Genomic DNA, 25,865 nt, shown 5'->3' with positions numbered 1-25,865 from the left:
ACCAACAGACGGCAGTCAATACTGTTTTTTTTTGTAATGACTGACTACACAGAAACATTACTATACAGTATAATTGCATTGCAATTAACAAAGGGTTAGTGGGTCAGGGGATATGTAAATATTCATTTCGAATAGTAAGGTATATTATTTAACGTTATTTTTCATTGTAGATGAAAATGCTAAGTGAAATAGAGGCGTTTTTCAACATGGCCGTCTTTTGTTTTTGAAACGAGTCCTGCAGCAGTAATAGACGAGGAACAAGTGGACCCGTTTGTACATCTGTGTTTATATATATAAAGAATGAATTGCCACTGGAACCTTCTGCAATGTGGTCCGAGCCGACAAGCGGATATGACGTCAGGAGTGTGGCTAGTCACTGGGTGTCGTCTGCCTCTTGCTCGTCTGTAGTTGGATGAATGAGTCGACGTTCAGCTGTCTTTGGGAAATGACTGAGCTGTATTAGTAGAGCGCTAACTTTAGCTAGGCTGCTAGCTGGATTTCTTATTTTGTAAGGACTACGTTAAGTGTTCGAGTGCCAACGCGTTCTCGGGACGATTTGGTGTTTAAGATTTTAGCATTGATTCTTGCTAACGTTCACAATGGAGAGAAGCGATCTAAACTTGGGATAATGGCTACCGAGCATATCAACTTGTGAACCGCAATCTAGTCACACGAGTGGATTGACAAACTAGCTTACCTTTCTTTTATATTTGTCATATAGCACAATAAACAGGACTCTAACCCTAGATTAAACGTGTATTTTTTAATTCGGTAATATGAAAAAGGCACAGTCGGACACATTGGGTTTTGTTCCTCAGAAAGACATCGTGTACAACAAACTTCTACCGTATGCGGATAAGCTCGATGAAGAATCCAATAACATTTTGAGTAGCATTAAGGGCAACTTAGGCCGGGCTGTCCAGCTCAGAGAAATATGGCCCGGTGTGCTGTTTTGGACGAGAAAACTTTCTACGTAAGTATTAAAACATGTAATCAATATCCAAAGTGCTTTGTTGTATCCTTGAGGATGCCCAAGTCAACAACAGCAGTTAACCTTTCTTCATGCTATGTTTTGCTAGTACGCAAATATGCCGTTACGAAAGTTATGTTAATAAGTTGAGCTTCTGAAGTAAAGCTCAACTTATGAGTGTCTATCGTTACCATGTTATAATTGAAATCCCTGAAAATAGTTACTTCTCAGTATGAGTGATTTGGCCTCTTGTGTGTTAGCTAATTGTTTTTTTGTTTTGATTTGACGAAATGGTGAAGCATAGAATAGTAATTGTGTCAGGGTCAGCTACACCGTATTCAGCCAAATCCAGGTGTGACATTATTAATGTTGGCACTGGCACACCACCCATCCTTACATGTCATCGTTAGGGTGAGGCATGATACACCCACACAGAACACACATAGAACCATTCACCCTGTGGTCTTGTTGATTCACCTAAGATAACAGTTGTGTTTTCCAGTTTTCCCCCATGCACTAGTTTGTTTACTTCGTGATGAGTCACATGGTGGCATCTGTCAATATGGCAGTGGATTACTTATACTGTAGAGTGCAGTTTCAAAATTGTACTTTGTTGCTGGGCTATTTAATCCGTTTCTGTCCCCATGTTGGCACATTGGTCTGTCCCAGAGTGAGTCACTACCGGCTCAGAGAGATAGAGAGTTCACTATGGGGTTTGACCCAGATTCTGCTCACTCGTTTTATGGCATACAGCCGGTGATACAGCCTTTTCAATACAGTCAATTTCACATCTCAGTCATCTATATACCTAGCCGTTTTTTTGTCATAGCCTTCCCCTTTAAGGCATGAACAAACATCAACAGCATTAATACTCATATGATACAACTGGAAGAATGATTCTTAAATTGTTTATTCTCTGATATAGGTACATGCGCCTGTATGGCCGGAAGTTCAGCAAAGAAGACCACGTGTTGTTTATCAAGTTGCTCTATGAGCTAGTGACGATCCCTGGACTTGAGATCAGCATGATGCAGGGCCTGGCTCGCCTCCTCATCAACCTGCTCAAGTAAGGAGGAGTCACAAGGTCTGAAGCAAGCTTGTTTACATATTAGCCTGACTGTGTATGTTTTGTCCTTGTAAGGAAAAGGGAGCTTCTCTCAAGAGACGACCTGGAATTGCCTTGGAGGCCTCTGTATGAGCTGCATGACAGGATACTTTTCTCCAAGACCGAACATCTGGGCCTCAATTGGTTTCCCAAGTAGGCTACTGTTACTGTTTTTGATTAGTTGCTTTTTTTAAAAAAATGTTTGTTATAACACATTCAAAACTGATTTCACTTTATTTACATACATTTTAAAGTGGTGACATTGAATGCAACCTTCCATATAAATCAATGTCAATATAGTCGTTCCTCGTTTATCGCGGTTAATTGGTTCCAGACCGACTGCAATAATTAAATTTTCGCGAAGTAGGATTCAATCATAATTGGAAAATGTTGTTATTCAGAGCATAGAAAACCTGTTTATGACCTTCTAGATAGAGGTTTTGATATTATTAGAGTCCTCATATTACCCAATATAGTAGACATAATAATATAAAATAAGACAACTTAGACATAAGATAAGATAGATTCACATGTTAGCATTTACAGTGTTCTTCCTAGTGGCTATTGTCTCATCAGTGTAACGTTACTGATACCTAGAGACCAGTGTCGAATACTACTGTAGTGCCGCTGTTTATGGTTAAGGAGAAACTCACGATGCACTTCAATCGCTTTCTTAACAAGCAGAGAACACATGCAGTGCACATTCACACAGGAGCTGCTGTCAGCCACTCTCTACACTGCTAACCTGCTGCTAGCACTCAGTTATCAGTCAACCCCATCTGGCTGACATCTCACATGTCACTTGCCGGGCTCCGCTTCTTAAAGACGCACACAACAAGTCACAGATACTATATTGCATTTTATATCACATCTTTGAAATGCCTCCCATTTGTAATTTTGTTCATTTAGCCATTTTTATGCTGAAAATACTTAATTTACGCCATGAATACAATTTGCTTAAATATACATTTGTTTTACTGATAATAGACCATATTCAACCACGAAAAAGGGACCATTTATTAATTAATTTTTGAAAAACAATAGAGTGAGGGACGGCTGTGCAAAGAGGGAGGCAGGGCAAAGTGGCCTTTGGCTGGAAGTAACATTTCTTCCTTGACCTCCAAAGTTTAACATCATCATTCTGGAACACTGGTCAATCTTTGATTTGTTCATATTTAAAAAAAAAAAAAATTAATGTAAAGGGAATTAATCCATTCCCTGGAAAACTGTCTCCAACATAAAATTGTACTGGCAGTGTTTTTTTTAATATTCAGTGTTTCCCATACATTCTTTTATTTGTGGCGGCCCGACCTTACTCATAAACACGTTATAATGGGACTGTCTGTTGAACTACATAGTTACAACTCCGTACAGAGAAGACATTACAGGAAGGATCAGTGTTGCCAACTGAGCGACCCTTTCTGGTCTTATTTGAGACTTTTGGAGCCTGTGACATGAAATGTACCGCTCTTCTCAACCAGCAGTGGTTGAGAAGTGGTTTCCCCCATCGAAAAGCACTCACAGGCAGCTTAGTCTTGTTTGTGACACACACAAAAAAATGCCGAACAGAAGCAACAGAAGGAAGTTCATTTATTTCTAAACCTATTTGTTTTACTTTTGATATTTATTCACGTTTTGTATCTCCCACAAGGTTATTCTTGTGTTTTCTAAAAAAATATATTGTTATTAACTTCGCCATATTGCACTGAGCAGCCTTGACAGAGATGTGTGTACCGAACAACCCTTCACATTGGCTAATTTGCATAAGCTGACATGGCACAAGGAGGTATCTGAGTATGGTATCTGGAATGGGGTGTGAAAGGTCTGCGTTGCGTTACATCAAAAATAAGACCTTGCTTTATTTTTCCCGTATGTATTGAGCAGCAAGGACAGAAAGGTGTGTAACACTCAACCAAAGCTACGTTGCTGTAGGTTTCAGTTACGTTCTATGGTTATTATCACAGTTTTCTTATTTTTTTTAACTACGGGTACTCTTTTGTGGCAAATTCACTAAAAAGCCAAATAAAAAGCAAAACACCTGCAGAGTTAGTCCCTTAGTTGCTCACTGGGCTGAAGTCTTAGAAGATGTGCGAGTGATGGTTTGACCATGTTTTTGTGTAACATTTGAGGTCTAATTTTACCAAAAACACACAGATGGACATCTATCTATTGGTGTGTACGTGGGCCTCCTACATTCCCAAAACGATACTGATGTGTAGGCTACTTCAAATGACACACACACAGACCATACAATTCTTCATAACTCACGTTTTAACTTTCTGTTTTATGCTCATAGTGAGCATGGAGTCATAAAACAACTTTGGATTTAACCTTCCCTGTATTTGTTTTTACTCCACTGACAATGACATGCACATTTTATGCTTTTGAGAGGCATTTAAATGTTGCTCATTGTTTTCTTAAAGCCAGCAGTGCGAGGTGCTCTTTTATGGTGCTATGGGAACATTGTAGGTCCAATGATGCTTTGCTGTCATATCTGTATTGCTTTACAGCTGATGTGAACAAGCTGCTTTGGCTGATAGCCAACTCAACTTCCTCAAAAGAACACTTATAAAACCTCATTTCAAAATACAGCCATGTGTCATATGTTCATATTATTGCATGATTGGCACATTGTCTGGTGCTGAATGTGTTCTTTATGCCTTTGTCCCCCTCTCACATTCAGTTCTCCACGGCCTCGTTCGTCAGCTAAACTCATTATGATAAAAATGGTTCAGAGGTGGTAAGAACAACAACGCTCCTCTTTGTGTTTTCATCCTTTTAGACACTCACTCATGTTTTTACACATTGCATGTGAAAACAAAAACTGGACAGCCCATACGCAGCTTGGGACAGAAGATACATTAAGGCTGAATCAATGTTAACATTTCACTCATATTGGAGACTGTCGCACTGCAGCTAACAATGTTTTCCCCCTTAACCACTCTCTTGTTGTGGAGTCACCTTTAATGTAGTTTTTGAATGTCATTTTATGTGCTGACAAAAGACTCCCTCCTACCGTTATAACAAAAGCTTGCTTATAGATTACACTGGCATACTACACAAGTCTTACAGCAGCAGAAACTCCCGTCACGTTTCTTCCCATCATGGAATGTGTCTGGGTGAATGTGAGGGGTTCATTCCTGCCATAGTAAGGTCATCATAGAGCAGTGATCTCTAGGTGCTTCAAATGTGCTCCTCATGACTGGCTCTTGAGTGATGATTTTGCAACACGTGTCTGGTTCATTTTGTGAGCTTACAGTGTTAAAACATTGGCCAGCTTCCATGCACTTGTTTGCTCTAGTTGTATGTTGGCTCGACCCATAATTTGGCATGGGAAGAGTACTACATTAGGAGTGTGTAAGCTCCAAAAAGCATTGAGTGATTGCTAAGTTATGCAGTTGGTGAGTGGGCTTGGCAGGCCATTTCCAACAAGGCATGGCTTCAGCGTGCATGACAGACAGCAGATTGGTGGGATTGAGAGTGGGGCGCTGCAAAGCTGTAGTTATATTGGTCTACTGCTTTTAACACTCTTATGTGACCTGCGTCCTGTATGTACCAAAGGTCATCATGTTTGGAGTATACATACAGTTTATTACTAGCCATAACTACAGCACAGGCTCTTACAAACAAGTGACATGTTTATATAAATGTAATTAAATATAAATACTGTCTATATATATTTAGTTTTTTTTAACAATATAATTTGTTTTTTTTACTTTTTAATCACCATTCAGTCACTGTACTTCTCTACCCTAAACACCAGGCAGGTCAGGTGTGTGACAGGGCTTATGTATGCATGAAGTCAAATTGAAATGGCATTGCTGTGAAGAAATTGTTTTAGCATCAGTATAACATGTGTTTTGAATGTATCCATGATATGTCTTTTTTTTTTAATTATTATTACAGCTCTGTGGAAGGTGTGTTGAAGACGTTAGTAAAAAACTGCAGACCGTAAGTACACCTTGCATCTTGATCCATGCCAATCTGAGAATTCCTTTTATTTTAAATTTCAATTTCTAAATATGTTTTTTAGTACGTTTGTTAGCGGTTTAGCTTTTTGCAGGGCAAACATCTTTATTTTGTGAGTTGAACTTTAAGTAAAAATGGGTGCCACACATGATTGTGATTTCTTCTAGCCAATCATCAAAGAAAAGCAATGATAAAAATGAAAATATGAAAAAAAAAATGAATACAAAATTAAATAATGAAAATATAATAATGAATATAATAATGAAAAAAGTCAAATACAGTATATTATACTAGACCAGGGTTGGAAACTCGCAGCTCTGGAGCTTTTTTTAACACTGGAGCAGAGGAAAAGAGTATGAAATATCCTACTCACCGCAAGTCCATGAATGCATCTACACTGCGTTCTGACCGCTGATTGGATGAGCAAGGGACGGAAGAGGAGGGCCAATGTGATAATGATACACGAAAAAGATGTCTTAAGAGTGCTACCCATGGTAATCTATCTGTAACTATGAATTCGTCCTTAAAAAGAAAAATGTCTGGAGAAAATAGAGAGTTTAATTCTGAATGGACATATTCCTTTGCCTTCACTGCCAATAATGCTGGCTTACTTAAAGATGCCTCGTCTGGTTCACGTAGACCCAATCTTGTATATAATCTTGTCTCGTGAACTGAGTGTCTCGTGACACCCACACTTATTGTATTACTTTTTTGAAGTACAAAAAAGGATTGGGGATTTTGAAGAATACAGGTGGTACACCACTGATGTCTATAAATGAGCCGGTCCTTTATGTTGTCCACCATGATTATGTGCATGCAGATCTTAGGCCAGCACTAGGACGTCCCTCACTTAGTCAGATAATCCTATTATCTTGTCTAATTCTGTCTTGTGTGAGAGTTTCCTGTCACTGGGACGGGTGAGTGCGATTTGTGGTCAGCTTGTAGTCAGAGGGAGGCAGGGCAAAGTGGCCTTTGGCTGGAAGTAACATTTCTTCCTTGACCTCCTCGAGTCGCTGCAGTTCCCTAAAGGAGACTAGTCACCTGACATAACCCGCTGAGTTTACACAAGCACATAATGAGCCATAAAAATCCCCCGGTGGGGCTATGAGCCCATTTAAACCACTTGGTTGATGCTAACAGCCAGAATATGCCAGGTGTGCGACATGCCATCTCCCCCCTGCTGATCATATAATTCAGTGATGCTGGTTCCTGCACTTTGCAATCTCTTATACTGATTGAAACAAATGTATTTATATTTTTCACAGCAGTACATAGCAATATAGTAGTAAATGGTCAAGGTTATGTGTGAGAATGTGGTCTGTAAAATCTGTAAGAGGTTTGCCCATCTGTGGTGGCTGCTGTGCTGCTTTAAATACTACTGAATGACTTTTGTGGCAGCGCCTTTTCTAAAAACTTCCAAGTTATTCTCTCTCTCTCTCTCGCTGCTCTCTGTTTTCATACAGATATTTTCCAGCGTCTGCAACCCAGGAAATGCTGGATGAGTGGAGACCACTATTTTGCCCATTTGATGTCACCATGCAGAGGGCAATCAGCTACTTTGAACTCTTTCTACCCACAACCCTACCACCAGAGCTGCATCATAAAGGCTTCAAGTAAGAGTGCACATATAATTTGTTTTTCTCTGGTCATAATCAGTCCCCACCCTGTTTGGATGTCTATAGACATTGTGTTTAAAAAACAAACAAACAAAAAAAAACTTAAGTTAACTAAAATGTTTCCCAACAAACATTGTATGGATTTTCTCCGGGTACTCCGGTTTTACATACCAAAAACATGCATGTTAATGTTAATTGGCGACTGTAAATTGTCCATAAGTATGAATGAGTGTGAATGGTTGTCTTTCTTTATGTGCTCTGCGATTGGCTGGTGACCAGTCCAGGGTGTACCCTGTCTCTCGCCCGAAGTTGGTAGGGATAGGCTCCAGCATACCCCCGCGACCCCAATGAGGACAAGCGGCATAGAAAATGAATGAATGAAATTAATTGTATGGATAATCTACTACCAGTGCAGGGTGTACCCCGCCTGTCGCCCGAAGTCAGCTGGAATAGGCTCCAGCATGCCCCCGCGACCCTAATGAGGATGAAGCGGTATAGAAAATGGATGGATGGATAATCTACTGTACACCAGCATATAGTCAAGTTAATTTTAAGGAGATGTCTTGAGCAAATTCTCGTCCTCCATGCTGCAAAAAGAATGCAGTACATGGCTAATGTTTGGTAGTCGGGTCAAATCTTGGTTGGATTGCTTTTTAACCTCTGCCAAGCTGAGCAAAGGTTTACATGGAACCGCTCCGGTGCATTTGGTCAGCTTCTGTGTTTTATGACTGTTTGCCACTGACCAAATGAACCATGAGGAAAACTAAGTAAAATTTGATTTAAATGGATTAAAGACTGGTAGTTTGGAAGAAAAAAAACCTAAGACATGCGTAGCTTTTCAAGTTCATTAAATAATAATAATAATGGATTAAAATCTATTATTTATAGATGTGGTAGTTTTTTTTGGGTCTCTTACCTTTTTAAACAACTGCCACTGACAATTGGAATGTTGTGCTATTGAATCCCACATAAACTTTTGTACTAAAATGTTATTCTGCCAGGTTGTGGTTCGATGAGTTGATCAACTTGTGGGTGTCTGTGCAGAATCTTCCATGCTGGGAACTGGTGAGGACAGCAGATGAGTCTTAATGACCTGTTTTGTACATTATCTGTACAGTATTTCAATCTCCCTCATATGTTATTCTCTTTTTGTAGAACCTCGTCAATCTCTTTGCTCGCTTGGCCAATGAAAACATTGGCTATATTGACTGGGATCCTTATATCCCCAAGGTATGTTCTACTTCTCAAAATAATTACAGTAAATAAATGTTTTCAATTTGTGCACGTGTTCCCATGTGGAGCATGAGTCAAGGTGTGTTTCACAGCCACCGCTGCTTGGTAGAGAAACAAACTATCAAGTTTCTTTGTTGATTCTGTGGGTCACTAATATAAAGTGACTTGGTATTTTCCAGCCATGTGACTTGTCTGTGGAAAAACATCAACATGTATTATTTCCCTCCTTAATCAAATGCATATTTTATACACTGTGTATTGTATTAATATGTTTCAGATTTTCACAAGAATTTTGAGGAGTTTGAATCTTCCTGTGGGGACCAGCCAGATGATGGTCCCGCGATACGTGACCAATGCCTACGACATCGGCCATGTGGTGCTTTGGATATCGTCACTTCTGGTTTGTCTGGTGTCCATGTATTTTGACACAGTCAGTTCACTTAATAATGTGACCGCTTCCCTGTCAATTTCAGGGTGGACCAAGCAAACAAACTCAAGCACAACTCACTGGCCTTTTCAACAGTATCACATCTTTCTTCCACCCATCAAACCACGGTCGCTGGTTGGTGAGTTTCTTTTTGTTTCCTTTCCATGACGGGGAGTAAGCTATTGTGATGCTTCATCTGGCAAGCCTATTGCATTCCTATACATGGTAGTTTGTAGTTGAGACAGCAAATACACTGGGACAGTCTATGATAAAGCAGACAAGAAGCATTCATCTTGATGTCACGTTTCCACAGTTTATTCCAAGTGTGATTCTTTCCACCTCACGTCAGCAATGTGTAGTGTCATGGGGCAAATACATTCGTCATTGTTTTTAAGAGAGCTTCCTGAAACATTTTGCCTGTCTAGATTTACGCATCTAGTTCAGAAATAACATGTGAGTGAGACTGCTGCAATAGTATTAAATGTCCACAGTAGCAGGCGCACATGCCTTTCTGTTTTGAGGAAGTCCGTCTTCTTGATTTGTAACTGCACATGCACCAACGTGCAACTTTTATTTTTGGAGAGAGGGGATAAGATGTGCAGCCCAATTGGCCAGTAGCTAGAACTGTCGCAACAAGGTTCTCAGGTTCACTTATGGACTGCGACCTTTCTTTCTGTATGCAGCTTACTTTTGCTCCGTACACACATAGCTTCTCACTCTGATTTCCTCCCTTATTTCAAAAACATGTATGTTTGCTTACTTGAAGGACTAAATAATCCAAAAATGTGTATTGTGCACGTTGCAGACCATATCATCACAGTCACAGTAAAATTTGTGGTACTATAGTTATCATCACACTTTTCCTCATTGTCATCACTGGTACCATTTTGTGGTGGCATTAGGCCTGTGATTCTCAACTAGTGGGTTGGGTCGTAGAGCAGTTCCTAGTGGGTCGTGGGTTTTTTCCCTGGGCAAAAAAAAAAAAAGTACTGACCCAATGTCCATGAATGCACCTAGTGTTGTAGTCTCTGCTATTTGCTTACCACGCCGCCACGAGGTGCGTGCCTTGTTTATGAATGACTTTGTAACACTTGAGCGGTAGAGAAAGGACATACTGTATAGTGGAGACTTCCGCCCAACACACAGCTGCAGAGATTTGCTGGAGAACAACGCGCCATAAAGACAGAGCGAGGGTCTCACCGCTGCTGCTCACATTGTGTTGCAAACAGTCCCTTTAAATATAAGATATTTAAGAAGTTTGAGATGAAAAATGTCAACTTGTCATTGAGGGGTGATAGCGGGTCCCACAACCAAACCAGGTGATAGCCACTGCTTTGGATACTCACTGAGCTGCTGTTACATCACATTTGCTAATGTTGCGCGTGACAAGTATTAAACGAGTATGTTTTGTTGACTTCTGAGTCAGATTTTGTCAAAAATTGAGGGACTCCCAGGGTTTCCCCTAGGAAGCTGTGCTGGTGGGCTGCATGGGAGGGTGGACTGCCCCCGCTGTGTCGTGCCGCTGCTGCATCTGCAATTTTTTTTTTTTTAATGCTTAGAGCACTGCCAACAGTTAAATTGCACTTATTTACAAAGCACATCTCCACTCGGTGTTCTAATTTGTCTTTAAATACAGGTATCATGCTTGAATAGAACACTTATAAAAATACTCAGAGGTGAAGCAAATATTCTTTGGTGAACCAACATCAGCTGATGAGCTACGACTAGCTTACGAGCTACCTGTTGGAGACCTCTGTGATAGCGTCACTGTCTAAAGCTGTACAGACTGCGTGTTTCTGTTGCACAGCTTCGACACACAACTAATGTTTTCAATACAAGCCAAAAGTATTATAATGGTAACAAGAGAGCAAGATTGTTAAGTGACACTTGAAAAAGTAAGTTGTGATGATAATCGATGATTGATGTGTCCCATGAACGTAATAGCCACTTGTAGCTCAGAGTTAGCTAGATGCCGCCAGCCAGGCATGTAAACAAAAATGCCAGAAAGTTGAATGAGATTGAAATGTGAGCGATTACACATGCTGGCATAGATACAGTCATGGAAAAAATGATTAGACTACCCTTGTTTCTTCAGTTTATGGATCGATTTTAATGCCTGGTACAACTAAAGGTACATTTGTTTGGACAAATATGATAACAAATATAGCTCATAAGAGTTTATTTTAAGAACTGATATCTAGCAACTTAACTGGTTTTCTTGATAATAACCAAAATCACTTTAATTCTTACATGAATAGCTATAGCATTGTACTGCCAAAAAATTAACTCTTGAGCTATTTTTGTTGTCATTTTTATATTGATCCAAACAAAGGTACCTTTAGTTGTATCAGGCATTAAAATAAACAAGAAATTGAAGAAAACAAGGGTGGTCTAATACTTTTTTCCCCCTGAGTGTAGGCTTAGCATGTGACAAGTTGTCAATTGACTACACAAGTGAAAGTCAACACAAGACGTGTTGCGTTTCTGGTCACTCGTCAAGTGCCAGCAAGACAGACAAGCAATTCTGGTGCATTCTTATCAAAATAAAGTGCAGTGAAACATTTTTATGATATTTTAAATCGTTTTCAAACTAACTAACTGTGGTCAATATGCGCGTAAATAATAAGCTATATTTATAAGCTATATGTATCTATATAGCATATGTATACATTCATACAATATTACTATTACTTAAAATTGTTTTCAAGTAAAAAAAACAACTTATTTTTAAGGTGTGTCAGCTTTTATTTTGTACAGTCGCACCATCACAATCAATTACATGTAAGGGAAACCCTGTGTCCAAACTGTACATCTCTTGTTTGAGGTTCCACTGTGCAAATAAATTTCACATAGATATGTTTGTGACTTCACTTGATCCACAACAGCAGTTTCAAACATTGAGAAGAACTGTTTTAATGTCACACATCAGACTTGCCATTACCATGTGTCTCTGTCTTGGTCTGTCCAGATGAAGCTCATGAAATTGCTCCAACGTCTCCCTGCCAGTGTGGTGCGTCGGCTGCATAGAGAGCGCTACAGAAAGCCGTCGTGGCTAACTCCCATCCCTGACACTCACAAGCTCACAGAGGAGGATATCACCAACTTCGTGGCGAGTATGATGCAGCCCGTTCTGCTGGCCATGTTCAGCAAAACGGGCAGTCTCGATGCCGCCCAGGCTCTGCAGAACCTCGCTCTGATGAGGCCTGAGTTGGTTATTCCTCCTGTACTAGAGAGGCAAGTTGAATAATAACTTGTTTTATGACTTATGACATCTTTAGAGTCGGACAGGCTGTTGCTATTTTTCCACTCTGATTAAGAGACAAGGCCACTCTGTGGAATCAACACACAGGGCTAATTGTTGTCTCTGCCGTAGAACATACCCTGCACTGGAGACTCTAACAGAGCCCCACCAGCTGACAGCCACCCTAAGCTGCATGATCGGCGTAGCACGGAGCCTAGTGTCGGGTGGGAAGTACTTTCCTGAGGGCCCAACTCACATGTTGCCCTTACTCATGAGGGCCCTGCCAGGAGTTGACCCAAATGACTTCAGCAAGTGCATGGTAGGCTCCTTGTCCAGCATACCTAAACTATTTCTGCCCATATTTGTGTTGAGCTTCTTTAATATCTAACAATTGCCCTCCCTGCAGATCACTTTCCAGTTTATTGCTACATTTGTGACTCTTGTACCTTTGGTGGACTGTTCGTCTGCCCTACACGAAAGAACTGACTTGACAGAGGTGAAGTTCTGTTAAATCAATTCATTTTGAATAATGTAAACATGCATATTAATTTGTTTAATCTTTGTAACTTTTAAGGTGGAAAGGGAGATGTGCTCGGCATCTGCAGAGTTTGAAGACTTTGTGCTTCAGTTCATGGACAGGTATGTTGAGGAATTTTCAAGAAAACAATGTTTTAAGGGTCATGAGTACTATAATGACCAGTTTTAATGAATGCTTGATAATGTGTGCAGGTGCTTTGCCTTGATCGACAGTAGCACTCTGGAACAAACACGCGAGGAAACCGAAACTGAGAAAATGACCCATTTGGAGAGTCTGGTGGAGCTAGGCTTGTCTTCCACCTTCAGTACTATCCTCACTCAGTGCTCATTGGACATATTTAAGGTCAACACGGGAAAAAATCTAGAATTTGGTCACTAAAATGTTCAATTTATGTTTAATTTATTTATTTGTTTGTCATATTAACAGGTGGCTCTGGAAAAGGTTTTTAACTTTGCAACCACCAATATTTTTGAGACACGTGTAGCTGGAAGGATGGTGGCGGACATGTGTCGTGCTGCTGCTAAGGTAACTTGCAAATCGTCAACAATACTGTAGTAAGTACCATAAGTACTGTATTTCCACAAATGGTGGCCTCCGCTTTGCTTGACTCAATTAACCGCCAGGTATGTAGTACACCTGAACAAACAGGAAAAATACACACACAGCCATCCATGAGGTGGCTCTAATTATCTAATCTATGACTGATACCTTACCCCCAATAGATGCCTCTTCAACAGGCCACTTTGATTTGATTTGATTGACACTATCTACTTCTGGGGAAATGCAGCAATCATGTTATTGTGGCTTACTGCTCACTGTCCACATCTTTGTTCTTTCAGTGTCACCCTGCAGAGTCTCTGAAAATGTTTGTGCCTCACTGCTGCAGTCAAATACACCAAATTGCTGCCAGTAAGTACACTGCTGACCAACAAAAGCAGTTTCTTTCAGAGTTCATGTACTTGGCCCAATGTCTTTGTTGCATGATGTACACTTTTTCATTAACAGATGAGGAAGTTTTACATGAAGAGGAGCTTGACAAGGAGTTTTTATGGAATCTTCAGTTACTATCTGAGGTGAGACAAAACTAGTTGATAGTCGGGCCGATAATATCGGTATAAAAATGAGTTATTGCTTCATATCGGTATCGGATTTTGTGTTGATATTGATAGCGCTGTGCGAGCAATGATGTGCTCCACACAGAAACAAGCTTGCTAGTTCAGTATGTCCACGGTCTGGAATTACTTCCAAGTTTGCCTTTTGGAGTGTAAATATGTGTCAGTGAGGGTCTTAAGATGTCCACTGACATTGAAAGGACGGCAGACATAAAATCTGAGGTACCTTTTACTAGCACATAGCTTACTAGCTTCTCTTTTTGCTGTCGTTTTTCCTATAACTTGTATTGCATATTGCAGTATTTGTATTATTTTGCACAAACTGTGTTTATTTGTGAAATGCATCCTGTGGCATCACAGTAAAAGCATCTCTAGTTAACTGTGCCCCCCTTAGTCGTCTTGCAACTGCTGTTTTGCATAATCTTGCCATGTGTACCCCAGGTTACTCGAGTGGACGGTGACAAGCTCCTGCCCTATTCTTCCGACTTGGTCCACATTTTGCAGTTGACCCTCCACCTCAAGTGTAAGCAGGGTTACATTCTAGCATGCAACCTGCTGCATCATATCCTGCGCTCCACTGCCCTCATCTACCCCACTGAGTACTGCAGTGTGCCAAGCGGCTTTCGCCAACCTATCACTGACTACCTACCAATTAAGGTAATAATGATTCATAATTGATTAAATCATTTGTATATAGTAATACTGTCACAAAATGAAATGAGCTGTGTCCTTTGTCTCATTAAACAGATAAGTTGGATGACTTTTTTGCAATGTTGAATCTGACCTAGTTTTATTCATTTTCCATTTTTCATTTACTTTTCCTCTTCCTCAATAGAAGTATTAGTAAAATGGTTGTATTTCTGTGCTCTGCTCAGAAGTCTTGCTTGTAACGTTGACTGTAGCCAGGGATGAGTATTTTATGGATGACTCGGCCATTATTAAATTCAGTACGTGATTGTTTTGCAATGTGCTGTACCCCGCTCTGGTGATCCAAATGTCGGTTGATACTATGGCAGCTTTTACTTATGTTTTTGTCCTATGCAGGATTGGGGTCGTGCAGGTGACCTCTGGAACTTAGACATTCGGTGGCATGTGCCCAGTGTTGATGAAATCACTTTCACTTATTATTTACTGGACCTGATTCTGCAGCCAGAACTTATGCGACTTCAAAGTTATGCAGAAGGAGACCAAGATATGAGCAGGTATAACATACTGCAATATATATTCAGATTTCTTTCTTGACACCCTATATAGTTTTTCCTAGGTTTTATTAATTTGTTTGCGTTTGTTATTTTGGGTTTTTTCCCCCCCTCAAGAGATGATGTTCTACAGAGTCTGACCATTATTCAGCACTGCCTCCTTGGAGCCGGAGGTCTTATGCCTCCCTTGAAAGGAGAACCTATTCCTGAACTGTAAGTAGTTAAATATTGGTCATATTAAATGAGTACTGCACATTTAACAGTGTATTTTTACAGTACTGTTTGATGAACATAATGTAGATATGAGGCATTTCGCATGTACCTCTGTATAATGGATGAGTAAAGGCCGTTCTAATTCTGATAAAATGTTTCAATAGTATATGCTTTTTGAAACAGGGTGCATAGTTTGGTGAATCTGGATGAGACTATTCTCTATACTGGAACAGATTATGGTATGCACTACACTGGTTTCAGATAAGATGAATGGTAAATTATGTTTAATATTGAACTTGCTTACATTGCAATCTTAATATTTATTTCCAGATCAGTCGAAAGAGAACTACAGAGATTCCATCTGCAATGTGATGAGACAGTTGCTTCGTAAGTGTTGCCTCTCAATTGTAGCCTTACACCCAGCAAAATTGTTCTCGACAAGTCCTCTTTACCTATTTTGCAGATTATATACTAGAACACTCTGAGGATGACACCAAATCTCTCTTTTCCATCATCAAGGTAACAGTAAAGTTGTACAACTAGATTATTTAGATAATTATTGTGCCAGTACAAAAGTTGCTGTGTTACTTAAGTCCCTGTGCATGTGACCCGATTGCTAAACATATGTTTTAAAAGTGGAGTATTTGAATTTGCCCCATTTTATGTGTAATTGCAAAACAGCTCATCCAATACAAACCAGTTTTTGTCTTTTAATGTCTTGTAGATAATCAGTGACCTGCTGCACTTCAAGGGTTGTCACAAACATGAGTTTGACTCTCGCTGGAAGAGCTTCAATCTTGTGAAGAAATCGATGGAAAATAGGGTGACTTATTGTGCTTTCATTTTATGTGTATATTAATCCATAGAATTAAATTCACTCAAAGCAAAGCTCACATTCAACTTTGGTTTGCAGCTGCATGGTAGAAAGCAGCATATCAGAGCGCTCCTCATTGACAGAGTCATGCTCCAGCACGAAGTAAGTTGATTATGGGGAATTTTGCAAGTGTTTTTGTTACTGTATATTTGCTCTTTTCATAACTGTGGCTCTTGGTGGTTTATAAGCTTCGCAAGCTTACGGTGCAAGGGTGTCAGTACAGAAGCATTCATCAGGAGCTGATGAGGGATCTGTTGCGCCTCTCCACAAGCACGTACAGCCAAGTGAGGACACTTTATAAAAATCGATTTGTGTGTTTTGTTATTGTCACACTCCCTACCCTACTATTGTGCAATGGAATCAAACTCATTTTCTTTGCAGGTACGCAGGAAAGCTCAAAATGTGCTGTTCACTGCCCTTGGTACGTATAATTTCTGCTGCAGAGACGTGATCCCCCATGTCCTTGAGTTTATCAACCCAGACAATGGCAGTGTCACACAGCAACAGTTTAAAGTATGTCATCTCAAACTATTATGTTTCTGTATTTATAATTTGTCACATGTAGGAGAGTATGTTTTAAATTTTGGCACGTTTGATGGTGCTTTTCCAGGGTGCCTTGTATTGTCTGCTGGGGAATCACAGTGGAGTGTGCCTGGCCAATTTGCATGACTGGGAGTGCATTGTCCTGACGTGGCCTGCTATTGTTCGATCTGGCCTCAGTTCAGCTATGTCTTTGGAGAAGCCCTCCATTGTGCGGCTCTTTGACGACCTTGCTGACAAAGTCCACCGGCAGTATGAGACCATTGGCATCAACTTCTCTGTAAGAAGAACAGTAGAATCTAATAGTCTTTGTGATGTGCCTAGCAGGAACAGAAACCACGTAATTCATTTCTACCCATTTGCTGATCTTTCTGTCCTTTAGATCCCTGTAGAGAGCTGTGATGTGGCCAAACAACTTATGGTCACTGGAAATCCCCTTCCTAAAGATCCTGTTCCTTCAGAGGAAGAAACTTCAGAAGGTGTAAAAAGACAGCAGCTTAAAAATTCTGAATCCGTAGAGTAAGTTGAAAAAAGTGTATGTCCCTATTTTCTTTTCATGAGAAATGTTAAAAAAAAATAAATTACAGCAACATCATACGAACACCCTACAAACTGCTATTATTTGACCAACTATAATAGGTCTGTTCAAAGCCATCACTATATGTTGTAAGTGTAGATTGTAATGTTTATATATTAGAAAAAAGCCTTATTCATACCTTTCCCATCCACATAATGACTCTCCATGACATACCAGCATTTATGTGTCATGTATGTTCCTCTCCACTTGCAGCACTGTGTACACGAAAGTAGAAGGATGTTTCCAAAAAACTCAACACCACAGCAATGCATCTACATTTTACATTAAAATCAGCGTAATTCATAGTGTAATTGCAAATTTAGCTACCCGGTTCACTGGAAATATACATTAGGTCAGTCATCTGCTCAAAACATTAATTTTCATAATCCACTTGTTTTAATCAGACAAATGACAGTGATTGGCTTTCCTATTCTCCGCGTTTGTCGTTGCTCATGTCCAAGCGGAAGTGCAGTTCTGGTACATAATACACAAACTCAATTTAAATCTGACTTTTTTTGGTGATCAGCTACACACTTTTAACAGGACATGCAGGTGAACCTTAAAGAAGTGGAGATACATGGTTTTCATCATACAAGTACACATGACCTTTTATGTAACTGTCTACATAGTTTGTTACAAATGCAACGTCTAATTGCTCATCTACATGTTTTAGGAAGTACCAGCAGCTCATTGGGGATCTGCTGGACTCTCTCGGCAACAGAAACTTGTACGTTGATTTGATATTTACCACATTACGGTTCAGTGCATTTGTGTCTGTCAAACACTTTGGTTTTATGCTTTAGGCCTTGGAAATTTGAGCATATTGCTATTGGCTTGTTGTCGCTGCTCTTGAGAGATGACCACCAGCTCCCACCAGCAGCTGTTTTGTTCTTCATCAAAACCCTCAACCATGACACTCTCTATGTCCGCAAGGTGAGTGGGTCCTCAACTTATCGCTACTTAGTTTTGATTACATAACTTAAATGGATGAAGAGCTATTGACATTTTTTTAATCTTTCCAATAGGTGGCCATATCAGCTGTGGCAGGGATCATGAAGCAAATAAAGAGGCCTCATAAAAAAGTTCCCATCAGCCCTTCTGAGATTTATAAGCAGCACAAAGGTTTGGTTTGTGTATCATTTCTTTTTGTTGGCTTTACAACCTTTTTAAAAACAAATTCTAAGAAATGTTTTCTGTGTTGTAAAAAGGTGAAGTTGAGGAGACAGGCAGCATAGTGGCTGGTGATCGTCCCGATAACAAGTGGTTGCAGTACAACAGTAGCAGTCTGCCACGGACACAGCAAGAGTGGGATCTCTGTGTTTTTGTGGAAAAGACTCACTGGGGTTACTACAGTTGGCCAAGGTTGTTCATGTTTGAGAATGCTACACCTTTCATTTTGTTTACTTGGCTGTGTTTTGTTGAATTGTATTTACTTGTATCACATTATTTGCTAGGAAACTGATGATGTATGCTCCTGAGGAAGAGCAGCCCAAACTGAACCTGACCAGAGAGGAAATGACAGAGGTTTGTGCATTCAAACAATAGGCAAAACATTGCAGGTGCACGTTATCACAAGGCCTTCTTCTCTTTCTCCTCATTACAGCGAGAGCAGATCATCTACGACCATTTCTCAGACCCAGTATTCATTAATCAATTCATCGAGTTTCTCTCACTGGAGGAACGAAAGGGCAAAGACAAGTTTAGCACTCGCAGATTCTGTTTGTTCAAGGTGACTTGTCTTTCCCAAGATTTCTTTGTTTAAAAAGAGGATTATGAAAACCCCTTTTTTTCTTTTGTCTTTCCAGGGTTTGTTCCGTAATTTCAGCGATACTTTTCTGCCTCTGCTGCAACCACATATGGAGCGCTTGGTAGCCGACTCCCATGAGAGCAAACAGCGTTGTGTTGCAGAGATCATATCTGGCCTGATCAGAGGCTGTAAGCACTGGAGTTACATTAAGGTACGCTTTCACTAAGCACCCATACTTACACTCAACAAAAATATAATTGCAACACCTGTTTTTGCTCCTATATTCATGAGCTGAACTCAAAGATGTAAAACTTTTTCTGTGTATACAAAAAGCCGATATTGTTCACAAATCTGTCTAAATCTGTGTTAGTGAGCACTTGTTTTTGCCAAGATATCAACATATGAAGATGCTGATTAAAGAGCATGATTATTGCACAGTGCCTTAGGCTGACCACAATAAAAGGCTCCTCCAAAATATGCAGTTTTACAGTATTGGGAGAGGTCAGTATCTGGTGTGACCACCATTTGCCTCACACAGTGCTTCACATCTCCTTATCACCGATTTGATCAGGTTGTGTGTTGTGGCTAGGGCTGGGTGAAGCTCATATCCTGATATATTTAGGTTGAATATCAAAATACGAAATATATTCTCTTTTTGAAATAAATATAGAAAAAGGAAAATATAATATTTTTTTACAACAAACCTTTAGCTATGCTCAAATCCTCAGCTAATAACAACTGGCCATCGTTTTCAGCAGGTTTTTAAAGCCCTTTTTTCCACTGTTGCAATGGGGACCATATCTTAGCAGTCTGATAGGACACCTCTTTATAATAGCACACCACTTTGCTTTTCCTTTCATGAGGAACGCAACAGGAGAGCACAGCTTCAGACATTCCTCTTGCTGGAGTTTGTGCAAAGTTTAAGGTGGTGAATACGATTTTTTTATGCTCTGAATTCGAAGTACCGCCACATTACTCCATCACAGACGCTGCCACTCGCACTGGAGCCGGCGGGCTTCTGCTCCGCCCCTCCTCCCACCTGCATGCAGGGATAAGGGAGAGCGGAAATCCTATCAATATCAATGATATGGTTGGTTTTGATATCGTGCTTAAAATAAATATTGATATTTCAAAAATATATATCGTCCAGCCCTAGTTGTGGCCTGTCAAATGTTGTTCCACTCCTCTTGGATGGCTGTGCGAAGTTGCTGGATATTGGTAGGAACTGGGCATGGTTGTATGCGACGATACAGAGAATCCCAAACTTGTTCAGTGAGATTTTTTTAATAATATTTGAGAGAAATAGGCCTTTTGTGTCCATACAAAAAGTTTCAATCTTTGAGTTTAGCGTTTTGATTCATCTTCAAAGTAAATGCTTGATTTACAGGTTGATAGCCTTTGGAAAGTGTTATGTCCACTCCTTCGTACTGCCTTGTCCAACATCACAGTGGAAACCTATGCAGACTGGGGCACCTGCATCGCCACAGCCTGTGTAAGTCTTCCTTCTCTCATTCATTTTGTCCATTTTTTTAATCTGACTTTTTCTGACCTCTTTGTCCCATCTACAGGAGAGTAGAGACCCTCGCAAACTTCACTGGCTATTTGAGATGTTAATGGAATCTCCAGTTAATGGAGAAGGGGGCTCGTTTGTCGATGCGTGGTCAGTAGAAAGCTTGCCGCCGTTTGTAATGACATTGATGATCATTTTAATAATATGGTTTTCTTTTCATTTTCTAGCCGCCTGTATGTGCTACAGGGAGGCCTCGCTCAGCAGGAGTGGCGAGTGCCAGAGCTTCTCCACAGATTGTTGCAGTACCTGGAGCCCAAACTGACGCAAGTCTACAAGAATGTACGGGAGCGAATTGGAAGGTGAGGTGCTATTTACATCCTTTATAAACAAGGATGGATATTATAGTGAAAGTGCTGGGAAGAAAGCTTGAATTTGACCTTGGAAGAGGTGTATGAACTCTGCATCTTCTTTTCTGTGTCCCTCCAGCGTGCTGACCTACATCTTCATGATAGATGTCAACCTGCCTTACACTCAGCCGACTACCTCACCTCGCATCTCAGACTTCACAGAGAGAATACTGTTACAGCTGAAGCCCCTGACTGAGGGTGATGAGGAGATCCAGAACCACGTGATTGAGGAGAATGAGGTGGGCGAGCAGGATGAGAGGACTCAAGCCATCAAACTGCTGAAAACAGGTGAGTTGACAATGAATGATCCATGTCAAAGCATATACTGTACATTTATCCACACCCTAATCCTTAACATGTTTTCAGTGTTAAAGTGGTTGATTGCAAGTGCTGGGCGGTCCTTCTCCACGGCTGTCCCGGAGCAGCTGCGCTTACTCCCTCTGCTCTTCAAGGTAGCTTCTTTAATCCCCGTCTCTTCACCTGTTCACTACAGTGGCTTGTATGTATAAATATTCCGACATCTCTCTGTTGTTCTAGATTGCTCCAGTTGAGAATGATGACAGTTATGATGAGCTGAAGAGGGATGCAAAGACCTGCCTGTCTCTCATGTCTCAGGGACTCCTCTACACAGAGCAGATCCCCATGGTACTCGATGCCCTGCAGGAGGTAAGCCATCAAGCAACAATAGCTGACTTCAGGACTGTAACTTCTAGATTGATAAGAAGCAAATGTTTGAATTTCAAATGGGATTACAATACAACCCGAAACAGAGGCTAAGGGAGCTTATTCACTCAAGTGCGGAGGCCAGCTGTTTAGTACTACTAATTACTACTTGCTGTTACAATGGGAATTAAATGTGTAACTGCTATTTGTGTGTCCTTTTTAGTATTGGTTCTTATTAATGATGCAGTGCAGTTGGAGACAGAACAAAGATTTTGTTACGTAAATTTTCACACTGTCTTATATCATCAACACATGAGTGCTCTGTTATTCAAGTTTGCACTTGCTGCACAGTTGTAAGACCATACTCGGATGTGTATGTATGTGTATGTATGTGTATGTATGTATGTATGTTTGTACTGTATGTATGTATGTATGTATTTTATGTTTCATGAATTCGTTTGTTTCAAATCTTGCACAGGTTCACGGCCGAGACCAGGGATCTCTTAAAAAGTTTGGTGACCACTGCCTTTACAGTCATTGCAAATTAAATACTTACAATACAAAGGCGAAATTTGGAAATAATTCCAACCCAGCAGAAATAGTGAGCTACCAAGCATGCCGCTCTTTGGAGCCTGTTATCATTCGCTCGCCTATAACATTATCGGCAGAAAAGACGATATGTTCCAATATCTCATTTTTATGTCATCTCTAGTATTATTCCAAATTCATCAGGCCGCCTTTGCTTGCGAGAATTGTTAAAATCCCCTGAACACAAAGCTCCATGAAATGGTGCACTTTGTTACCTCTGGTGTGTCACATGGTCAGCCCATTATTGACATGCGATGACGCTGTTGTGTGTTGCAGATTGCTGGCAGCAGCTCCTGGCATGCTCGCTACACGGTGCTGACATATCTCCAGATCATGGTGTTTTACAACCTGTTCACCTTTATGAGTGACCAAAAAGCTGTGAACGATGTGCGAGCTCTGGTCATAAGGTTGTTGGAAGATGAACAGCTGGAGGTAAAAACCAACAAAAAAAAAACACACACACACACACACACATGCACGCATTTGTGGGTTTGTAACCAAAAACGTTCACGTGGTGATGATAATCACCCTCATCATTGTACAGTAAATATATGCTTGTTTATTCTGTCGGGCTTTTTAGCTTCACTGTAGTGATTCAGCATTCACCTCCTGGCTCACCCCCCACCCCACCCTTCCTCCAGTCCTCTAACTGTTGCTATGGAAACCACAGGCTGCAGTAATCTGTTGCTATGGAGATAACTTTCAGATTGAAAGAGGAAGAGAGGGATGGAGTAGAGACAAAGGAGGAGTGGGGGATGGATGGAAGTAGTTGCTTGTGTTTGCCCTCCATGATGACCTGCTCCGTGTAACGACTGAGGTGTAAAACAGCATTTGCTTGGTAATCATTATGAAATTAAAGTTTTTGTGTGGATCTTTTATCCAGCCCTTTATCCATTTCAACTGCATGCACTAAAAAAAGCATAATTTTTAATGTTGAGACCTTTTCCTTAGTGATGACTATTACAAGTACCATATTTGAGCTCTGTAGCTAAGCATTTCCATAAATAAAATGTGGGAAAAAAAACTATTTTGGATCGCAAATTACACTCTAACACATCCACCCCCATTCTCAAGCTGATGCTATTTTGATCTAGTGTTCTTATCAAAGGGAAAAGAGTGACTAAAGCTTGCGTTGGATTCCATCAGATTGTGCAGGTGGCCAGTGACTATAAATGTTTTTTTTTTTTTTTACTTCCTCTGCAGGTAAGAGAAATGGCCGCCACCACACTCAGTGGCTTCCTCCAGTGCAATTTCCTGTGCATGGACGCCCCCATGCAGGCTCACTTCGAGGCTCTGTGCAAGACTCGGCTCCCTAAAAAGAGAAAGAGGGGCATCGGCACAATAGGGGACACCATACCTTCTGCAGGTGAGGCACTAACTACTTAATTACTCGCCCAAAAGAGTGTTTGTACCATTTCTCCCTCATTTTAATGTTGTCACAGACCTGGTGCGGCGCCATGCTGGTGTCTTAGGGCTGAGTGCTTGTATTCTCTCCAGCCCATATGATGTACCCACCTGGATGCCCCAGCTGCTAATGGACCTGAGCGCCCACCTTAATGATACCCAACCTATTGAAGTATGCTATATTAGACGTAAGTTTGTTATTTCACCACAGGAACGTGAAACATAATGTGTGTTTATGGTCCTCTAGATGACTGTGAAGAAAACCCTATCCAACTTTCGGAGGACGCACCATGACAACTGGCAGCAGCATAAGCAACAGTTCACCGATGACCAGCTGCTGGTGCTCACTGACTTGCTGGTGTCCCCCTGTTACTATGCCTAAAACACCTGGTAAAACATTTCAGCACTATCACTTGCACACAGCAACCATTTTTATTACAGTATGTCTTCTCTAGAGACAATACGATAGAAATAAGATTTTTAGAGGAGTCCGTATACAGCTTGTATAGCAGTATAGGTTTACTATTCACTGAAAATGACTCAACACAGCTGTTGTTTGCTAAATAGCTGGCAACCCAAGTGAGTAACAAAATAATTGTCTTGCCTACAGTCGAGCATGGTGGTGGTAGCAGCAGCATCATAGTCTGGGGCTGCATGAGTGCTGCTGGTACTGGTGAGCTGCGGTTCATTGAGGGAAATGTGAATTCTAACATGTACTGTGACGCTCTGGAGAAGCGATTGAGCCCCTCCCTTGGGAAACTACTCTAAAGTATATTCAAGTTTCATTTCTATAATATTGCACCTCAAGAATAAAAATGATGACTGAAATGTGAGAGGTGTATTCACTTTGGTGAGATACAGTATGTTCGGCACATGCTTACACTCCTATTTTGGTATTTTAGGGATATACTGTAAGTGACAAAACTTTGAACATCTCCTTTTTTCACACTTTAGACTACATCAGTGGTTGCCAGCCGCATGAAGATGGAGGCGGGGAGTCGCTCTACTCTCGCCAGGAAGTGGCCCACACAAACGATTTGAAATGTGTATTTTCTGTATAGTGTGTAGCTCATTTACATTTCTTCTATACTTAATATTTAAGGATCACTCATCGCAGGGATGAATGCCCTGCAGTGTGTAACATTTCTGTACAGTTTTTGTTTTTTTTGATTGAGTGTGGACGCTTGAAGACGTGTGCAGTGTCGGACACATTTCTCAGGGTTATATCCCAAGACAACGCTGAGCCAACACAATGTCCCAGTGGAGGACATGCTTGTTATAGTTATCTCCCTAAGGGGGACAACAGAAAGTTGTCAACTCTTTGGACTAGACTGTAACAATGTTTGTGTGGCTGTTTGATCTAGATATGATTATATGCATTGTTGGCGTGTATATATATCATGCTATACAAACTTATTTATTTATTTATAAGTTCTTAAAATGCTGCATTTTATTTCCAAGTAAGTCTTTCTCCAGTTTTAGCCTTTTTTCCCAGCACTCAAGCCTATTTTTCATCGAAGAAGAGAGGGTGTGCTCCCTCTGATGCGGTGCTGTGATGTTTGTTTGAGGACCTGCGCACTTTTATTTATTTATTTTTTTCAAGGTTTCACAGTGCTAAACAGTGGCCACTATGCTGGTCCACCTTTTTCATCTACAACATTGACTCTTTCCCTTAGAACTTAGTGAATTAATTTGTTTTCCCTTGATGACTTGAAAAGAGTCCAAACATTGAAGCATTTAGTACCTCACGTTTGTATAGTGTAGTGCCAAAATGCAGTGATTTTTTTGTAGTTGTACTGTTTACCTGTTGTATGATAATACTATGTATGAATAAATTGTTTATTTAAAAAAAATTCATTTTTTTTTTTACATTTAATACAAAATTGTTTAATGCCGTGTGTTTTAAAAATACCAGTCTTACATATTGACTAT

The 25,865-nt window shown here is 40.4% G+C and overlaps 1 protein-coding gene across 1 annotated transcript; it reads left to right on the top strand.

Annotated features, from left to right (window-relative positions):
* Positions 1–213: 213 nt before the first annotated feature.
* On the top strand, positions 214–25,767 carry psme4a (proteasome activator subunit 4a). Its single transcript, XM_054798668.1, has 47 exons — positions 214–973; positions 1,896–2,036; positions 2,112–2,228; positions 5,982–6,026; positions 7,508–7,657; positions 8,662–8,725; positions 8,816–8,890; positions 9,171–9,293; positions 9,367–9,459; positions 12,289–12,554; positions 12,694–12,880; positions 12,968–13,057; positions 13,136–13,200; positions 13,291–13,441; positions 13,526–13,624; positions 13,939–14,008; positions 14,105–14,172; positions 14,653–14,868; positions 15,256–15,413; positions 15,528–15,623; positions 15,807–15,862; positions 15,954–16,010; positions 16,087–16,142; positions 16,348–16,446; positions 16,537–16,599; positions 16,686–16,781; positions 16,879–17,010; positions 17,108–17,317; positions 17,420–17,556; positions 18,288–18,341; positions 18,418–18,547; positions 18,640–18,736; positions 18,823–18,976; positions 19,069–19,138; positions 19,218–19,343; positions 19,420–19,572; positions 20,749–20,853; positions 20,930–21,021; positions 21,099–21,230; positions 21,358–21,566; positions 21,645–21,730; positions 21,816–21,944; positions 22,806–22,961; positions 23,733–23,895; positions 23,972–24,105; positions 24,181–24,323; positions 24,888–25,767. Exons 1-46 carry the CDS (start codon positions 777–779, stop codon positions 24,313–24,315), a joined length of 5,502 nt encoding a protein of 1,833 aa, XP_054654643.1. The 5' UTR covers positions 214–776; the 3' UTR covers positions 24,316–24,323; positions 24,888–25,767.
* Positions 25,768–25,865: the final 98 nt, after the last annotated feature.

The sequence above is a fragment of the Dunckerocampus dactyliophorus genome, chromosome 14 (genome assembly GCF_027744805.1).
Source record: "Dunckerocampus dactyliophorus isolate RoL2022-P2 chromosome 14, RoL_Ddac_1.1, whole genome shotgun sequence".
NCBI lineage: Eukaryota > Metazoa > Chordata > Actinopteri > Syngnathiformes > Syngnathidae > Dunckerocampus > Dunckerocampus dactyliophorus.
This window is presented reverse-complemented; position numbering and strand designations above follow the sequence as displayed.